The 17,326-nt window shown below is 52.1% G+C and overlaps 1 protein-coding gene across 8 annotated transcripts in view; it reads left to right on the forward strand.

Annotated features, from left to right (window-relative positions):
- Positions 1–17,326, forward strand: part of MPRIP (myosin phosphatase Rho interacting protein) — a 155,248-nt gene that overhangs the window by 83,359 nt on the left and 54,563 nt on the right. For all 8 annotated transcript variants that reach the window (XM_078372231.1, XM_078372230.1, XM_078372232.1 and 5 more), the window contains exons 4-5: positions 9,074–9,225; positions 13,968–14,052. In XM_078372231.1, coding sequence (XP_078228357.1) covers positions 9,074–9,225; positions 13,968–14,052 — 237 coding nt within the window. The remainder of the gene's footprint in view (positions 1–9,073; positions 9,226–13,967; positions 14,053–17,326) is intronic.

Consider the following 17,326-nt stretch of genomic DNA (forward strand, 5'->3'; position numbering starts at 1 on the left):
CTATTGAACCATTCTGAGGCTCCGAGTGCCACTGTGCCTGGAGGGTAGAACTCATGGGCCTCTTCACTGTGTACCAAGTGTTCCCAGCTGGGCGTATCTGACCAAGCCTTCCATGGAACTCCCAGAATTACAGGTCTGAGGCCTGTCTCCTGCCAGTCTTCAGTCTGTGTCGATGGGTACTGGGAAAGGGCCTGGCCTGCAAGTATCTGCAGCTGGAGAGAGTGGTCAGAAATGTATTTTACACCATTTTACATTAGGGAAGCTGAGGCTCACAATTTTCGACCTGCCCAAAATCACAATGCTAGCATCTGGAGCCAGTTGCTGTTGGCCTAGGGCTTAGCAAAGGGGCAGACCCTGTTCTCCTCTGGAATGTAGCTTGGGAAACCAGCCCCTGGTGCTCCCCAGGGCCCCAAGGCAAGGGCCTGAGAGGCACTTAGCTGTCTTTAAATGGACCCCTGGGCTTGGCCCATTGTTTTCAAGAGCCCTCATCAGCCATCTTAGCACAAGCAGCTGGCCATGGCCACTGCATGGAGGATGTGCCTCCTCCCCTTGTGGGATAGGGTGGCCTGTGATGCCCAGAGCTCCTTATTCCACTGAGCCCTGCCTCTGTGCCCCAGGGTAGGAGATGGAACATGCCTGACACTGTCCTCCCTTCTTCCTAAGCGTTCAGGGAAAGTTGTTGAACTTGTTGGCTTCTGACCACCACCCTTGCCTGGAAGGAGAGTGGTGATGTGCGCTGAGAAGCAGAGGGGACCACACGGATGTGCCAGCCCAAGTCCCGCTTCAGCTGTGCAATATCGTCTGTAGTCTTGTGACAGAGGGGTTAGATTATCACCCCAAAGGGAAATCCCTACACATTAGGCCACTCCTCATTCACCTCCCCCAGCCCTGGCAACCACTCCTCTGCTTTTTCTCTATGGGTTGGCATTTTCTGAACATTTCACCAAGATGGATTCACACAGTATGTGTCCTTTTGTGACTGGCTTCATTCACTTAGTGTGATGTTTCCAAGGTTCGCTCATGTTGGAGCATGTGTCAAGATTTTTTCTTTTTATGGCTAAGATAATATTCCATTGTACGAATATTGCGTTTTGTCTATCCATTCATCCACTGATGGACATTTGGGTTGTTTCCACCTTTTGGCTATCATGAATTATGCTGCTGTGTTAGATTTGTGTACATGTTTTTGTTCGAGCACCTGTCTTCAGTTCTTTGGGTATATATTCAGTAATGGAATTGTTGGGTCATATGGAAACTCTATAATTTTTTGAGGAACTACTAAACTTTCCCATAATAGCTACATCATTTTACAATCAAAATGAAGCCTATATTTACTACCATTTTACATTAGGAAAACTGAGGCTCACAATTTAAGACTTACCCAGAATCACAGAGCTAGTGAGTGTAGAGCTAGGACTTGACTCCAAGGGTAGGCTATTCTTGGCTAGAGAGCTCTGAAAACAAAAAGCTTACATCTCAGAACTTCTGCAGAGGGAAACAGCTGGGAGAGCAGTGGTTTGTGGCTCCAGCTTTCCCTCCTGTCCTGGGCTGATGGAAGCCCCGTGAGCTGGTCTCCCCAGCCTGGGTGACTGTGGCTGGCCAACGCTACCTAGGGTCCTGGGAGACTCATGGGAGCTGTGTGGCAGGCCCAGGTCTTGGGGTGGTCTCCCAGCTCTTCTTGCTGCAGCTTCTAGGAGCCTGATCTGACAAATCACAAGCCTCTCTTTCGAGAAGGTTAGGGTTTGGTGACCACTCCAAAGGCCATCAGGTGTAGAATGGGCACCTAACTCTTGGCCCAAAGTCCATCTGGGGCTGCAGGACCCTCCCTAGGGTCTGCCAGGTTGTAACATGCAGATTTCATATGGGACACCTGAAAGATCTGGAAGAGTGCAGAATCATGGCTCCCTTCCCAAGGAGGTGAAATGACTGGAATCAGACCTGGCACCCGAGGACAGAAATTGGGATGAGGGCTCAGCCCAGCCTAGGGGCTGTTCCATACAGCCCCAGGAGGCTACAGTATGGAAGATGATTGTGGAACTGCCCTTTTAACCACACGGACTGTGGAATACACTAGGACTGGCAGTGACAACTGGAAAGAGGGAAGGGAGTTCTGCCTGGTGGGTACCTGCTACGTCCCTTTGTCAGTCCCTAGGTATGGTTGGCCTAACACTTCTCTGAGTTGTGGCACAGAGGCCAGGCAGAACCTTTGCTTACTCCAGGTCTGCATGGGCTTGTGACCCCTTTTCTGAGGCTCTTTACAGTTTTCTCAGAGAACCTAGGCTTTGGGGATATCTGTCTGAAGAGAGTGCTGCTCACTGGGGAGGTCTGCAGCCCCCGAGGGACTTTTGGCCAAGAGTCAAGTGCCCATTCTACACCTGATGGCCTTTGGGGTGGTCACCAGTGCCTCCTCAAAAGAGAGAGGCTTGTGATTTGTTAGATTGCACTCCTAGAATCAGTTTGGCTACAGCAAGAAGAGCCGGGAGACCACCCTTGACCTGGGCCAGCCATGCAGCCCCCATGAGCCTCCCAGGATGTAGGTTCTGGGGGTACCTAGGAACTGTACTTAACTAGTGCTCCCCAAGGGCTGTGTTCCTTCCTGAGAAAACTCTGGAGTCAACCTCCTGAATTCCAAAGAAAGGAAGCAGCCAGACCAAGTCTGCAGCACAGCCCACCAGCCCAAGGGAGGAGGGAGTTGGTGTTCCTGCCTAGCGCTGTCTGATCAGGCCATAGCTCAGTGAAGGGCCAGACTGAAGGCAGGGCCGTGCAAGTCTCCACGTGGTCCGGGCCGGGTAGCTCTGCCTGCAGTTTCTTTGATAAACTTAGGCATAACTTTGTGTAAACAGTCTCAAAGTCCAGGGAGCAAAGATGCCAAGAGAGAGGGGCAAGGGTGCCAGTCAGAGAGGACCAGACTTGTTCTGGCTGGCCCCACAGAGCACCATGTCCCGTAACCACTTGGATCCCCAGCCTGCAGATCTGGAGGTCGGGACAGTGATGTTCCTGCCTCCTGAAGCTGTTGTCAGTACCTGCAACTACTCAGGACCTGGCCACAGTGAACACCCTAGAATTGCTGGATGCACTTCCTGCTTCTCTGGCAAGGCACTTCCACAGGCTGAGCCACCTCTCCCTGGCAGTGTGCAGATGAGCGAGGTGACCACTCAGCACCAAGGTTTTCAGGCAAAGCTTTTCATACTCCTATAGTGGTTCATCGTGTGTATGAAAAAATAATAAATGCAGTGCACATGGAAGAAATGCTGACTCACCATTTCCATTTCATGTGCATGTGTGCACTTGTGTGTGTGCTCATCATGTGAATGCTGTGTTCCTTGTGGGCCTTGGTTGGATGAGTTTGTGAAACACGCTGTCTCAGGACCTCAGGCGTGGGGGGACGTCAGGCTTCACCCTGGAATACCCTTTCTGACCTTGAGATTTTGGGGGTAATTTTTTGCCCTAGGGGAAAACCTTTGTTTTTGTGGGTCTCTATTTTACAGTGTGAATCAGGGATTAGGGGATAAAGGGAAGACTCCCACCCAGGGCTCAGGTTCTATAACAGCAGCTGCCTGATAACACCAAACAACTCCTCACCGTATTTCTACTTACTTTCCTCTTGCTTCTCTCTAGCTCTTAGAAGCTTGCCTTCCCACACTTACCGAGTCAGTAAGAAACAAAGGCCAGTTTTCCCAAAAGTACGCCTGATTGGGCCAGGGGTGTGGTGGAGGGTCCCCAGGTGGAGAGGCTGCTGTAGCTATAATATCCTAACCTAGGAAGGTCGCTCTGGCCTCTGATAGACGCCCTGGCTACAGTGTACAGAGCTTCTAGCCTCCTGTGGGCCGGTGGACAGAGGACAGGCAGAGGGAGCAGGATGTGCTGATCTCTTTGGAGAGCAGCCTTTGTCCTGTATTGTCCTGTGTCCTCCTGCGTAAACAATCTGCAGCCTGTAGCAACTCTGCCCTCTTAACAGGGGTAGAGTGGAGCCCAGAAGAGAACCCGAGGCTCCAGATAGCTGGAGGGCTATGTGGCGGCTGAACCCATAACTCAGTGACATAGTAGAGTCAGTGTCCTACAGAGAGCATCTCTTTTTTTGGAAAATGAGTCCAGCAAAACTAGGTGAAACTCGGCCTCCTAGGAAACCTGGATTCCTGGCCTCTGGAGGCATAGAATTAGGTCAGGGACTCATCAGAGCTGCTTTGCTGATGGCGTTTGAGCTGAGGCGTTCCCTCTGGCTGGATTTGGGTTACAGCCTAGATATTTGCCCTTACTCTCACAGCACAAGGTTCAGGCCTAGCCAGACATAGATGGGTGTGTCCTACCCCCCTAGACAGAGGCAGGAGAGGGGAGAGGTGCTGGCTGAGGGGCTCCCTGGAGCCATTGGTTGAATCTGCTCCAGCCTTATAAGCACTGGAAATGCTACTGAGTGCAGAGCAGCTCTGGAACCAGAGTGCTTGGGTTTGAATCCTGGGTCACCCTAGCGTTGTGACCTTAGATCTAAATTACAGTCCTGTGTTGTTTAATCATAGGCACACATCCTGAGAAATGCGTCCTTAGACAGTTTTGTCCTCGTGTAAATATCCTAGAGTGCGCTTACACAAAGCTAGACAGTACAGCTTACTGCGCACCTAGGCTATGTGGTAGAGTCTATTGCTCTGAAGCCATAAACCTGTACAGCACATACTGTACTGAATACTGTAGGCAGTTATAACGCAGTGGCAAGTATTTATGTGTCCATATACAGCAGAAATAGAGGGCCCTGTTGACTAACACCATATGCGGTACATGACTGCACTTAGCTTCTCAGTGGCCTGCTCCCTTGTCTTTGGGATGGGAGTGACAGTAGTGCCTGCCTCACAGTGTGTTTGGAATGTTCAGTGAGAGGACACAGGGGAAGAGTTTGCAGCAGCGCCTGGTATTCAGGGCATGAGTGCAAATGTGAGCAGCGTTGCGCTCTGTGCCCATGCTGGTGCTGTCATTGCTGCTTCCCCTGTCGGCGGCAGTGGGAGGGGGAACACTGTGCTACTGAGACTTAAAGGTATTTTTTTTTCTTTTTTTTAAAGTTCAGGGGTACAAGTGCAGGTTTGTTACATAGGTATACTTGTGTCATAGGGGTTTGTTGTACAGATTGTTTTGTCACCTAGGTATTAAGCCTAATACCCATTAGTAACTTTTCCTGATCTTTCCCTCTTCCCACCCTCCACCCTCCGAAAGGCCCCAGTGTGTATTGTTTCCTTCCATGTGTCTGTGTTCTCATCATTTAGCTCCCACTTACAGGTGAGAGCATACACTATGTGATTTTCTGTTTCTGTGTTCATTTGTTAAAGATAGTGCCTTCAGCTTCCTCCATATCCAAGGAGGATATGATCCATCCATATCCATGCAAAGGATATGATCTCATTCTTTTTGATGGCTGCATAGTATTCCATGGTGTATGTATATCACATTTTCTTTATCTGGTCTAGATCATTGATGGGCATTTAGGTTGATTCCATGTCTTTGCTATTGTGAATAGTGCTACAGTGAACATTGGTATACATGTGTCTTTATAATATAACGACTTATATTCCTTTGGGTATATACCCAGTAATGGGATTTCTATCTTAGGTCTTTGAGGAATGGCCATACTGTCTTCCACAATGGCTAAACTAATTTACACTCCCACCAACAGTGTCTAAGCATTCCTTTCTCTCCACAGTTGAAGGGAGCTACTTTCATAGCAGGTCCTCAGTACGTACCTGGACCTGTCTTCCAAGAGTGCTGGTTAGAAGCAGTGCATATACAATTTAAAAAGTTAGTCCCAGGCCCTCACACAGTGCTGGTGGGAATGTGAAATGGAACAGCCACTTTGGGAAATAGTCTGGCAGCTCCTCAGAGTTAAACATATAGTTTCTATATGACCCAGCACTTCTGCTCCTAGGTACACACCCAAGAGAAATGAGAGCACACGAACACTGTACAGGAATGTGCACAGCAGCACTATACATAGTAGCCAAAAGATGGAAACAGTCCACACTCAACAGATGAATGGATACACAAAATGCCATATAGCCACACAATGGAACGTTATTCAGCTGTAAAAATAATTGAAAGACTGGCAGATGCTGTAATGCGGAGGAACCTCAAAAATATGCTAAATCCTTGAAAATATGCTAAATGGAAGCCAGAATTTTCCATTTATACAGGATATCCAGAAGAGGTACATCTACAGGCAGAAAGCAGGTTGCAGTTGCTGAGGTCAGGGCAGGTGTCAAAGGAAAGTGACTGAATGGTCCAAGTGTTTTCAGGGGATGATGGAAATGTTCTGCACTTGATTACTTTACAGCTCTATGAACATAATGCTAAAAGCCATTGAACTGTACTCTTTAGGTAAATTGTATGTGAATTATATCTCAATAAAGCTGTTGTTAAAAAGAAAAGTTAAGCCACGCACGGTGGCTCATGCCTGTAATGCCAGCACTTTGGGAGGCTGAAGCAGGCAGATCTGTTGATGTCAGGAATTCGAGACCGTCTTGGCCAACATGGTGAAACCTCATCTCTACTAAAAATACAAAAATTAGCTCAGCGTGGTGGCATGCATCTGTAGTCCTAGCTAATCAGGAGGCTGAAGCACAAGAATCACTTGAACCCAGGAGGCGGAAGTTGCAGTGAGCAAAGATTGCACCGCTGCCACTGCACTCCAGCCTGGGCGACAGAGTGACACTCCATCTCAAAAAAAAAAAAAAAAAAGAAAGAAAGAAAGGGAAAGAAGAAAGGGAAGGAAGGAAGGAAGGAGGGAGGGAGGGAGGGAGGGAGGGAAAGAAAGAAAGAAAGAAAGAAAGAAAGAAAAGAAAAAAGAAAGGAAAGAAAGAAGAAAGGAAGGAAGGAAGGAAGGAAGGAAGGAAGGAAGGAAGGAAGGAAAGAAAGAAAGAAAGAAAGAAAGAAAGAAAGAAAGAAAGAAAGAAGAAAGAAAAAGTTTACCTGGAGTTAGTATCAAAGAAAAAAAAAAACCGAAAAGTTAATACCAGGATTAAATAAAAATGAGATCATCTGATTAAAAGCAGGAAGTTTTCTTTCCTCCTTCGTGGAAGTAGATTGGGCTCTTCTTTGATAACTGTTATTTACCCCCCTTTGCTCTCCTTTCTTCGTGTGTGATAGGGTTAGGTGATGCCCACCTCACAGTAAGTAATGTTAAAGAGATTCTGACTGAGATCTTAACACACAGGTAGTTAACTGCTAATTTCCTTCAGTCGTGGCCCAGCTTGGCATGTTTTTTCCTTTTATTAACGTTTCTGAAATCCTTTTTGGAGGGAGATAGAACCCTCGTTTTATACATGAGGAAACTGAGACCTAAAGAAGTGGAGACATGGTAGACATTTTTTCATACTCAGTGAGACTGAGACACAACCACATTCAGTGGCAGAACAGGGGCTTTGGCTGGGGGCCAGGTGTCCAGACAAACGGGCTTCAGGGACAGTGAGCAATTTGGTGACACTGAACCCTGGAATGGTGGCCTCAAAGTGGGGCCTGTGCTATGCCTCCAGGGACCCAGTGGATGATCCCATGAGAAGAAAACATTGGAATTTCTGTTGATATATTCCATCTAACGTGTGTGTGCACATGCATGCACGCTCATAATAGACTGGCGCCATGGTATGGATACACAGCTCATCCAGGGCCTGCGCTGTTGGCATTGTGAGACCACGGTCGCAAGGACCAGAGTGGGAGTCAAAGACCAGAGAGGAAGGGCTGCCTTAGGAAAGTCCCTCTGCCTCCACAGTGGTTCCTCCACGATGGCTTACTCTGGTACCGAGTGCACTGGGCACTTTACTGCTTCATGCCATCCAGTCCTCACTATGGTCCATGGAGTTTCCTCAATTAGCAAATAAGAGGGTCTACCTCAGAGAAACAGGATGCCTTGTCTGGAGAGGTGGGGGTGGGTTGTGCTTTTGCATGGGGATTTTGGGCTCTAGAGGGAAGTCAGAGCAACCCTTCATCTGCCCAGAGGGTTCAGGCAGGCACCTACACCATGCCAGGAGGCCCAGTGGTTGGTCTGAGCTCAGTGTGGGCACCAGACCCAGCATCCTGCTCTTCAGACCAAGCCCTTATTGACTGTTGGCAAGGAGCTTGAGGCTGGATGGTGGTAGGAACCTTCTAGACCTCTGGGTAGAAGGCAGCCCAACTGCAGTCCACCCCTCAGATGGATTAGAAGTGTCTTCTGTTTCTTCAAGAATGAGACCAAGGAAATGGTGGGCTGTTGGGGTGCTCGGTAGAGAAGCCAGCAGCTGACCAGCAGTGGGGTGGAACCAGTGCGGAGGGTGTTAAGGACAGGAGCACCCCTCGTGTGCAAGTCATAGCAACCCATCCGCTTTCCCAAAGCATCCTTATGTTGGGAGAGTAAGAAAGAGGCCAGAGGGCACGGAGCTAAACAAGTCTAGCTCTTCACCTCAGTAGGGATTTCCTACAGGTTTCCTTTCCTGCTTTTGGTTTTCTGTCCCTAATTTCAGTGTCTAACAGCTTTTGTTATGAGAAAAAAAGTCACTGTTTGCCATGCCAGAGCTGGCGTGGCAGCCTTTGCTGGGCTCGGCTCTGGCCCTGGAAAGGTGCCATGGGCCAGGCTGCCGGGTGTGCTCCTTGGCCGCCTCCAAAGAACGCATGGTGCACCCACCCCACAGCCTGCTCTCAAGGATGTGGCTTCTCTCTGGCCCCCTCCTTGCCTCTAAAAATAACCCTGCTATTTTTGAAACTGCCTCCTCTGGAGCTTTTTCTTGCTTCTCTGTGGGATCAGCAGCCCCTCTGAGACCAGGATCTCAGCTGCCCGTCACCCCAGCTGTCCCCACCTTGTCCTCGCCTGCACACCTCCTCCAGTGCAAGTGGGATATTGCTCTCCACGTAGGAGGGGTGTTTAACTGGGTGTCCTGTGGAGAACTCCAGGCCTGTTCCCGTCTTCCCTGGGATGAGCACAAAGGAAGAGGAATGGGGCTGGGATGAGGGAGAGCGCACCTGGGAGCCCCACAGTCTGTGGGAGGGTCAGGAATGGCCTGGGGCTGTGGGACATCTATGGCCCTGATGGCTGGTCTCTGGGTGACTCTCTGCCGCTTTCTTGCAGCCCACAACCCTGCCTCAGGGTACCATCAACATGAACCAGTGCACAGATGTGGTGGATGGGGAGGGCCGCACAGGCCAGAAGTTCTCCCTGTGCATTCTGACGCCTGAGAAGGAGCATTTCATCCGAGCGGAGACCAAGGAGATAGTCAGCGGGTGAGTCTGCTGGCGCTGTGGAACGAGGCATCACTACCTGCTACAGGGCCGATACCAAATGGGCCACATGTTCCTGTGGCGGTATCAATGTTTTCTGCTTCCTTATGCACTTCTATTCCTGGGCTCTGTCTCTGTTCTCAGAGACTGAGATCCGCTGAGATCTGCTCAGCACACCGGAAACCAGGACATCTGCCATTCCACCTGAAGACTCTGGGGGCCCCTCTTGGCTCTGGCCACCTTACCATCCTTGGGCCTCTCCACCTTCACACTCACCACACCCCCAACTCACCTGCCCCTCGACCTGGAAGGGGATCAGTCCCCGAAGCACATGACCTGGGGGCACACCCTCCCCAGTCTGGGTGACTGCTCTTCCTTCCAGGGTGGGTGCTGGGCTCTACCACCTATGAAAGCACCAGGTTATCTGCAGTGTCCACATGTGTCTCTCTCAGTGATGGCAGGGGCAGGGGGTGTCTCAGTCACACCCCCAGCACCTCACACCCGGGGCACTCGGCTGCCACTGCACAGACTGATTTCTGTGAGTGGAGGGGATGAATAAGTCTCTTGCTCACCCAGGTCCCATAAGAGTAGCAGACCAACTCAGGTAGATAAAGAGCCCATAGTCTAGGGGCCTGTGCACTGTGTTCCTGGGCCCAGGGCAACATCTGCCCTCCCAGTCTAATGGGATTCTTTGCTACCCGCATGGCCTGGGCTGTGGTGAAAAGCTGTATGTGGTCGGTGCAGGTGAACAGGCTGATTGGGCCTGAGAGGAACTCACAAACTGGATATCTGAGAATCCCTGTCTTGTTTAAGGCTGAGAAGGAGGCACATGAGTCTAAGAAGCTCTGGGAAAAAGTAAACCTGGGGCTTGCTGGGCCAGGCTGACTAGCAGTACAGAGTAGAGGGATTCGGGAATATGGAGCCCTTGGGTAGAACATATGGGCGACTCGGAACATCAGGCTTGCTTTAGCCTCTCAGCTGCAGCCTGGCCAAGCCTGGTGAATAAGCACAGTCTGAAGTCCAGGGTCACATGGCACAGCATCCAAGAGCCAGTGCTGGACCCCAGGGCGCTCTCTGCTCAGGTGTGCCCTCCCCTAGAGTCCTCCCCTGGAGGAGAGGCAGGTTTGCATTTCTGAGCAACTGGAGCCAAGCTGGGAGGAGCACTTGGGTCTCCCCTGATCTTAATCCAGAACCATATGATCAAGAATGTCAAGGGCTTCTGAAGAGCCCTCATGATACAGTCAAGAAGACCCAGGGCCTGGAGACAGGAGCCTGGCCTAGGGTATCTTCTGTACTTCCTGGCTCACACCTGTTGCTGGTGCTGGCCTGGCAGGACACAACTGAGGCTCCCTCTGCCTAGGTAGCTTCCCTAGGAAACACTCACCCTTTCCACAGGAGCTAGGTCCCAGAGAGGGTATAGGTAACAGGTGGGACAGATGGGAGTTCTGGGTCTCCAGGGCAAGCTTGGGAGTGTCTGTAGCAGGGATGGTTCTGGGACCAGGCCAGAGAGGTATGTGTTACACCATGTGGTATGAGGAGAGGGTGATGTTTAGCATTTTAACTGCCTCCAGCAGGCAGCTTAAGTCCTGCCAGAGGTCCTCACTCCATCCTGAGCCCCCTACTTCTTTGCTCTCTTCTGTTGCATCTTCAGGCTTGCCATACCCATGCAGCTTGGGTAGACAAGATCATTAATGCACCAAGGTACCAGGTACACATGGTATGGGGCCCCATGTGTGTGGTGGCTCAGTGGCATATCCAAAACCAGAATACACTGCCCAAGGCTCTTCTCCTTCCCCTTGCCCTGGTTGTGGGCCATGGTAGTTCGAATCCAACAGGCAGTTTCTCACGTGGCAGCCTGCCCTGGGCCCCTGAGCCACTTCCTCACCTTCTCACAAGCTGGGATGCTCCGCTGCGTGAGGAAGTCAGGTGTGGCCTGTGCACCCTGGGGACAAGTGCTTTTGCCACCACCTCCCATTCCTCTGTCTCCTGCCCTTGCTGACAGCCCCCTTCCTCTGCTCCCTCTCTTGCCCCCCTCTGTTGCCAATTATAACTCCTCTGCCCAGTAACTTTATCCCTAGGCTCTGGAGCGCCATTTTGGGTCCGAGCTCTCTGGTCACATCAAAGCTGGTCCCTAAGGAGGTGCAGATGCTTCCACCAGAAGGGCGGGTTGGGGACATTCCCACCCAGCCTTCTTCCCAGGTCTTCTCTGCATAGCCCTGACAGCTGCATGGGATATGCGGGGTCTCTCCTGGGCCTGGGTGGAAGAAGTTGGCAACTCTTTCCAGTTCCCACTTCCAGGATACTAGGCTACACTTTACACCGCTCTTTTAGATGAAGTGGGATTTGGGTAGGAGTTGGCAAGGGAGCTCTTCTGTGCTCAGCTGGGTGAAGTCTGAACTTCCCTTCTCCCTGCTCTGCCTTTTAACCTTGCCCACTCCCCTGTTCTCATTCATCTGGGCTCTGCTTTCCCCAGCTGGAGAGCCCCAGCACCTACCAGTCCCATATTCACACTCACCTCTCTCCTCTCTTCTTGGGTTTGTTTTGTTAACATTTATAATACATCTGGATGATGTTAGATGCTTCCTGCTGGGCTTCCATGAGAAATCCAAGTGCAGAGGACACGTTCCATCATCTGTTGCTGGACCCTGCATCTCTGCGACTCCAGCCACAGATTCCAGACTGAACGGAGACTTAAGATGCATAATGGGACTGAGGCCACATGGGACACCTGTTGTCCTGGCTCCTCCTGAGTCCTGGACTTGCTGGAGCCAGCCCAGGAGAGCTCAGCAGCTCCACGTAGTCAGCAGAGTGCCTACAGTGCAGCCTTCTCCCCTCCCCTCCAGGTACCAGTCTGCAGGGGTGTGGGGTACCTGGCAGGGTTCTGCACCTCCGGCATGCTCCACACCTCAGTGAAATTTTAAGTGCAGCCTTCTGCAGGCACAGTCCCTCAGAGTGCTCAGGAGAAGTGGCAGCTGCTATTTGTCCAGAGGACAAACCTTTTAAACCCCATATGCCTTGTGAACAGCTCTCTTGTATGAGTGAGGCCCCTTCCTGGGACCTCTGCTCCCAGCCAGTCTTGGTGAGAAATGTGATCAGGTAGGAGACGGGCTCAGGACCCTCAGAAGGCCTGCCTGTCTGCTGGCTTTGCAGATGGTCATGCCCTCCTTTCTTGTTTTGGGGCCATGGGGAAGTGACCCACAGGACCTGTGGCTTGGCAGTGCAGGTATTTATTCATCCTCAGCAAATCCAGCAACACTGTCTGTGGGCTGAGCTGGGCTGAGCTGGGCTGAGGGAGGCCCCTCAGCTCTGTTGGTTTGGTTCCCTGCATTAAGCCTGGCCTCTGCAGCTACCAGCTGTCAACAGCACACCCATCCTGAGGCTGTCTCAGAAGCCAGTGACTGTGACTGACCCTCCCTTTGTCTGTGTGTCCTTCCTTCCCTCCTTCATTTTATCTTTCTCTCTCTTCCTTTCCTCCTTCCTTCCTCCTCCCCTCCCTCCCTCATGCCCACCCTCTTCCTCTCTTCCCTTCTCTATCCCTTTTCCCCTTCCCTCCTCTCCTCTCCACCTCAAATTAAAGAAACACCTTAGCACAAAAGACTTGAGCTGTTTTCCTGCTCAGGCTCAGTGTGCTGCTGGGTGCTGCACCCATGTGATGTCTAGCAGGGTGCAGCAGTACAGACCCTCCCATCCCCAACCCAGGCCCAGGCTGCCAATAGGCCCAGCACACACCCTGGTGTTGGAGGAAGACCTGGAGCAGTGTCTTCTGAGGCTCCTTCCACTCTGGAGAGGACACTAGGGCTGCCCTTGCACAACCAGGCCCAGGGCTGGAGTTGGGTCTTGAGAGGCAGAACCTACACTGCTCTCCACTCCTCCCACCCCCATCCTCCAGCTTCCACAGGACTGGCAGGCAGCTCTAGCAAGGCAACTGCTGTTAGTTCCGTTGTTTGTTGTAAAAATCTATATGGTGGAAGTAGTCGTTGTTGTGCCATGATCTGATCTAGCTCCTGATTTCAGAAATGAGAAGATTGAAGCTCCAAGGGGCAGGGAGCTACCCAGGATTGTGGTGGCTTGGTGGCAGAGCCAGATCCAGAGTCCTCATGCTGGCAGCACCTGCTCTTGCCGCGCTCCCTTGCTTCACCTCTGGTGCTTATCCAGAGTGAACTTCCCACACACAAGCCCTGATGGGGTCCCTGGGCAGCTCTGCCCAGGCTTCCTCAAAGCAAGGGTACCCAGCACCCTCCCTCTACAGGGGCTGTGGGAGTTCAGCACCCACCACTCCAGTCCCTTGAGGAGGGGACCCATTGCAGGAACTTGGCCAGCACAGCTCCTAGATTCCCACCTCAAGGCCAGCACCTGCCTCTGTTGCCCTAAATGGCTCCTAGTCATAGCCCATCTGTGCTCTCACCAAGTCCACTCTGGGAGAACAGTGTTAGGGCAAGTCCAGATCCTGGATATAGGTCAGTAAAGGAAGTTACACATCCTGTGCTCCAAGGCCCATGGCCAGGCCTGGCTTTTCTGCTAGCACAGAGCCTGTGTTGTGCCCTGAGCCTTCTGTGGTTGTGGCAGGGTCATCATCCAGGCTTCCTCTGTGGGCACTTCTGGCCCCAGCGTAGCAGTCTCTCACTGGGGATGGTACCCTGCTCTCTTTAGTGCCCAGAGGCCTGGACCACCCAGCAAGGGCCAGGGCTTCTAGTCCCCAAGTGCCAGGGTCTTACCTGGTACTTTATTTCCTTTTGTCTTCCCAGGTGGCTGGAGATGCTCATGGTCTATCCACGGACCAACAAACAGAACCAGAAGAAGAAACGGAAAGTGGAGCCCCCCACACCGCAGGTAGGCAGTGGGTTTGCCAGGTGCCATCCCTTCAGTGGAGCCAGGGCTTGCAAAGAAGTGAGGGCTCCCTGGAGGTTAGAGAGTGAGGACACAATCAGGCCAGGGCTGAGGCAGTCATCAACCCTGCACATCCTTGTTGTGGGCTGTACAGCAGGGACTGAGCCACAGGGACCCACAACAAGGACAGAGTGGCCTGCTGGTATGCTCAGGGCTGCCCAAGGGAAGTTTCCAGCCAGCCAACAGTACACAGCTGTGACCCCCTCTCTTTGCTGTTCTGCTGGCAGCTTGTGAGGGGCAGCATGGGCAGCCTGCAGCCACAGTCAAAAGGACTCTGCACCCACAGGTGACCCTGCAGGCAGCCAGATGCAGTAGGATGGGGAGGAGAGTCCTGGAGTATAGTGGCCCATAAGGAGCTCAGAGGGGCCCTTGCTCCAACTCCCATGTGACCTGAGCAGGGCAGGGCATGGCTGGCTGGGGTGGTCCCTCCAGGCCCAGTTCTTCCCCACAGGCCACAGTCCTCCTTCCCACCCTGGCCAGTGTGCAAGGCTCAGAGCATAGAAGGGTCCTGCACTGCCTCACCACAGTCCCCACGTTCCTGGGGCCGTAGAGGAATGAGGTAACATTTCTGAGCCTCAGTTAATCAACTTGCAAAGTGGGCCTATTGCTGCCTAATTGCCAATATTGTTGTGAGCATGAAAGAAAGTTTTGGACTGATTATTGGTGCTCAGTAAATGTAATTCCTTTCCCCTCTATAGTATACACTACTGTTCCCAAGTGCTTTGCTTTGTCCTGAGCCTCATAGTCACCCTGAGAGGGAGCAGAGTGGGGTTGGGGGTCCCTTGGGCATCACAAGGCCAGAGGCCCACAGAAGTGAAGAGAGCCAGCCACAGGCTGCAGAGGTGGGGAACATGAACTGGCCTGGGCCCCCTTCTCCCCTCAGCCCCTTGGGCTGCCCTTGGATGTGCCTGCCCTGGCCAATCTCAGTCCATGGTCATCCACCCTCCATCTTGGGGTCAGGAAGAGAGGTGGGGGCACCCAAGCCAACATCCACTGGAAAGGAGATTTAGCTAACAAGAAGCCGGCAAAAAATACAGAGTGCTTCTTGGAGACAGAAAATAAAGCCTCCTGCTGTGGAATAGCAATTAACACGTAAATCCCCCAGAGCTGCCTGGTTTGAGAGAATAAAAAAACCACAGGCAGAATAACCATGTTTAGGGTTATGCTGTGTTTCCATGGTGATGCCTTGGAAACCGCAGAAGCAGAGCTCCTGCCTCCAATAAGGTAACTCCATGTGAAGAAGCCACTCTCATCCCAGGCCAGGGAGCTTTCTTACTCTCCTACCCTCACGACACCCAATTCCCCAAAACAACTAGCCATGACCAAACTTCAGCTCTTTGGTTGATAGAAGGGGCCAGCCACATGATCCCAGGGTGGGGAAGTTATCCACTTCCCCTGAGGTCTCAGAGTCTGGAACACAGGGGTCCAGCCTTCTGCATTCAGCTCCCTCCTGAGACAACCTTGCAGAGTCCTCCTTTCTACCCCTTGGTCCTGAGAGCATGCCATTTGAGGCTGCTTGTTTCCAGAAGCTTTGAACTTTAATCAGGAACCATCTCTTTATCAAGGCAGTCTTGTGGGGGTGACATGGGGGCACTGCAAAGGAGCAGCAGGGATCGTGGTTGAGATGGCGTCTCTGGATAGGCCTCCCTTCTGCGTGCAGCCTGATCCTAAAGGCATTCTCAAGGCCTAGGATGGGGCTAGGGGTAAGCTTCACACCTTCAGAGCACCTGTAGAGGTGAGTACCCAAGACTATATACTTGACTTCTTTCTCCATGGCCCAGTGTAGGCCCAGGAGAGTTTCAGACTGAACTAGTGGAGGGCTTGAAGCACTGGCTGTCCACTGTGCCCAGTAAGAATTAGCTTCTGCCCTTGAGGAACTCAGGTGGAATTAGCTTCTGCCCTTGAGGAACTCAGGTGGGACATTCTAGAAGGTTCTACTTTCAGAAGTTGGGGCCAAGGATCGCACTACAGGGGCAGCAGACAGCTTTTCATCTGAGGGCAGGGGTCTCAACAGAGTCCAGGGCTGGGAGAGGAGACTGGCTTGGTCCTAACCACAGCTTCCAAAGCCTGTGGTCTGAGAAGCACGGGCTCCAGGGAGCAGCTTCTTACTTAACTTGTGTTAGGACTCAAAGAAGGAAAGAGCCTGGAGCAGAAGGAAACGATGATCCACGTAGGTATGAAGGGCAGGAAAGATGGAGACAGGCGGAAAGCCCAGAGTTGTATTTCTAGCCAGGTTACCAGGTCCCAGGTCTCCACTTCGCAGGTGGACCTGAGGGAGGCCAGCTCCTCCATCTCCCAGCCCCCCAGATTCTTCTGCTTTTCTCTGGCTTTCTTCTGAGACCTGTAGAACCACAGTCCTCAGTGTGAGCCGAGACAGCACCACCGGGCCCACATGAGTGTCTCCTTCCTTAAGAATGCTGTTTTTTACTGGGGTGTCTACTGCCACCCACCCCCACTCCAAGTCAGAATCTTTCCTTCCCATCGGTTTCCCTGCTCCATGTTCCTGCTAGGAAAGTGAGGAGCCTTCTGAAACACCTGCAGAGAGAGGTGCCTGCTTGGCAGGCAGGGCTCTAGAGCAGCTTTTGCTTTGGGGAAGCGCTGCTGCCAGGGTGGGCAGTTCGGGTGGTTCTGCATCCAGCACAGCTGCCGGTTTCCCATAGGTAAGCATCCCAGAGTGCTGTGTTTGCTACAGGGACAGTTGGTCCTGGGGTGGCATCCCCTTGGGTCATTGGAGCCCTTGGGAAGCTTGTCAGGAGAAACCTTCACTGTTTGCCTCTGAGAAGCTGGCTTCTTCTGAGGGAGCCTTCAACCTGGGAGTCTGTCTGCTGGCGGCTCTGAGACAAGTAGGCAGTCAGGTGTGCATCCTGGGTCTGTGGGAAGAGCCTCCCTGCCTTTATCCTATACATGAGTCCTGGAATCCTTGCACAAGTGCCAACAGCTTTGGACCCAGAGCCCCACCCAAGGCAATGTCCCCCAACCCCATGGCCTTGCTGCTTCTGGGGCACATGGTGGAAACACTCAGACCCCCATGCTGCCCCTCACTGGCTGTGTGTGCATGGGCCCTCTGCCTCTTCTCTCAGCCCCTGTGGCCTTCCTTGAGAGGTAGATGACTGAAACTGGATGTATGGAGCCCAGCCAGGCTATCAAATAGCCTAGTGGTGACGCTGCATCTGCAAGTGTGCACCCACACATGCATGTAAAGAACCTGTCATCTGCA

This window comes from Callithrix jacchus, chromosome 5 (genome assembly GCF_049354715.1).
Source record: "Callithrix jacchus isolate 240 chromosome 5, calJac240_pri, whole genome shotgun sequence".
Classification (NCBI taxonomy): domain Eukaryota; kingdom Metazoa; phylum Chordata; class Mammalia; order Primates; family Cebidae; genus Callithrix; species Callithrix jacchus.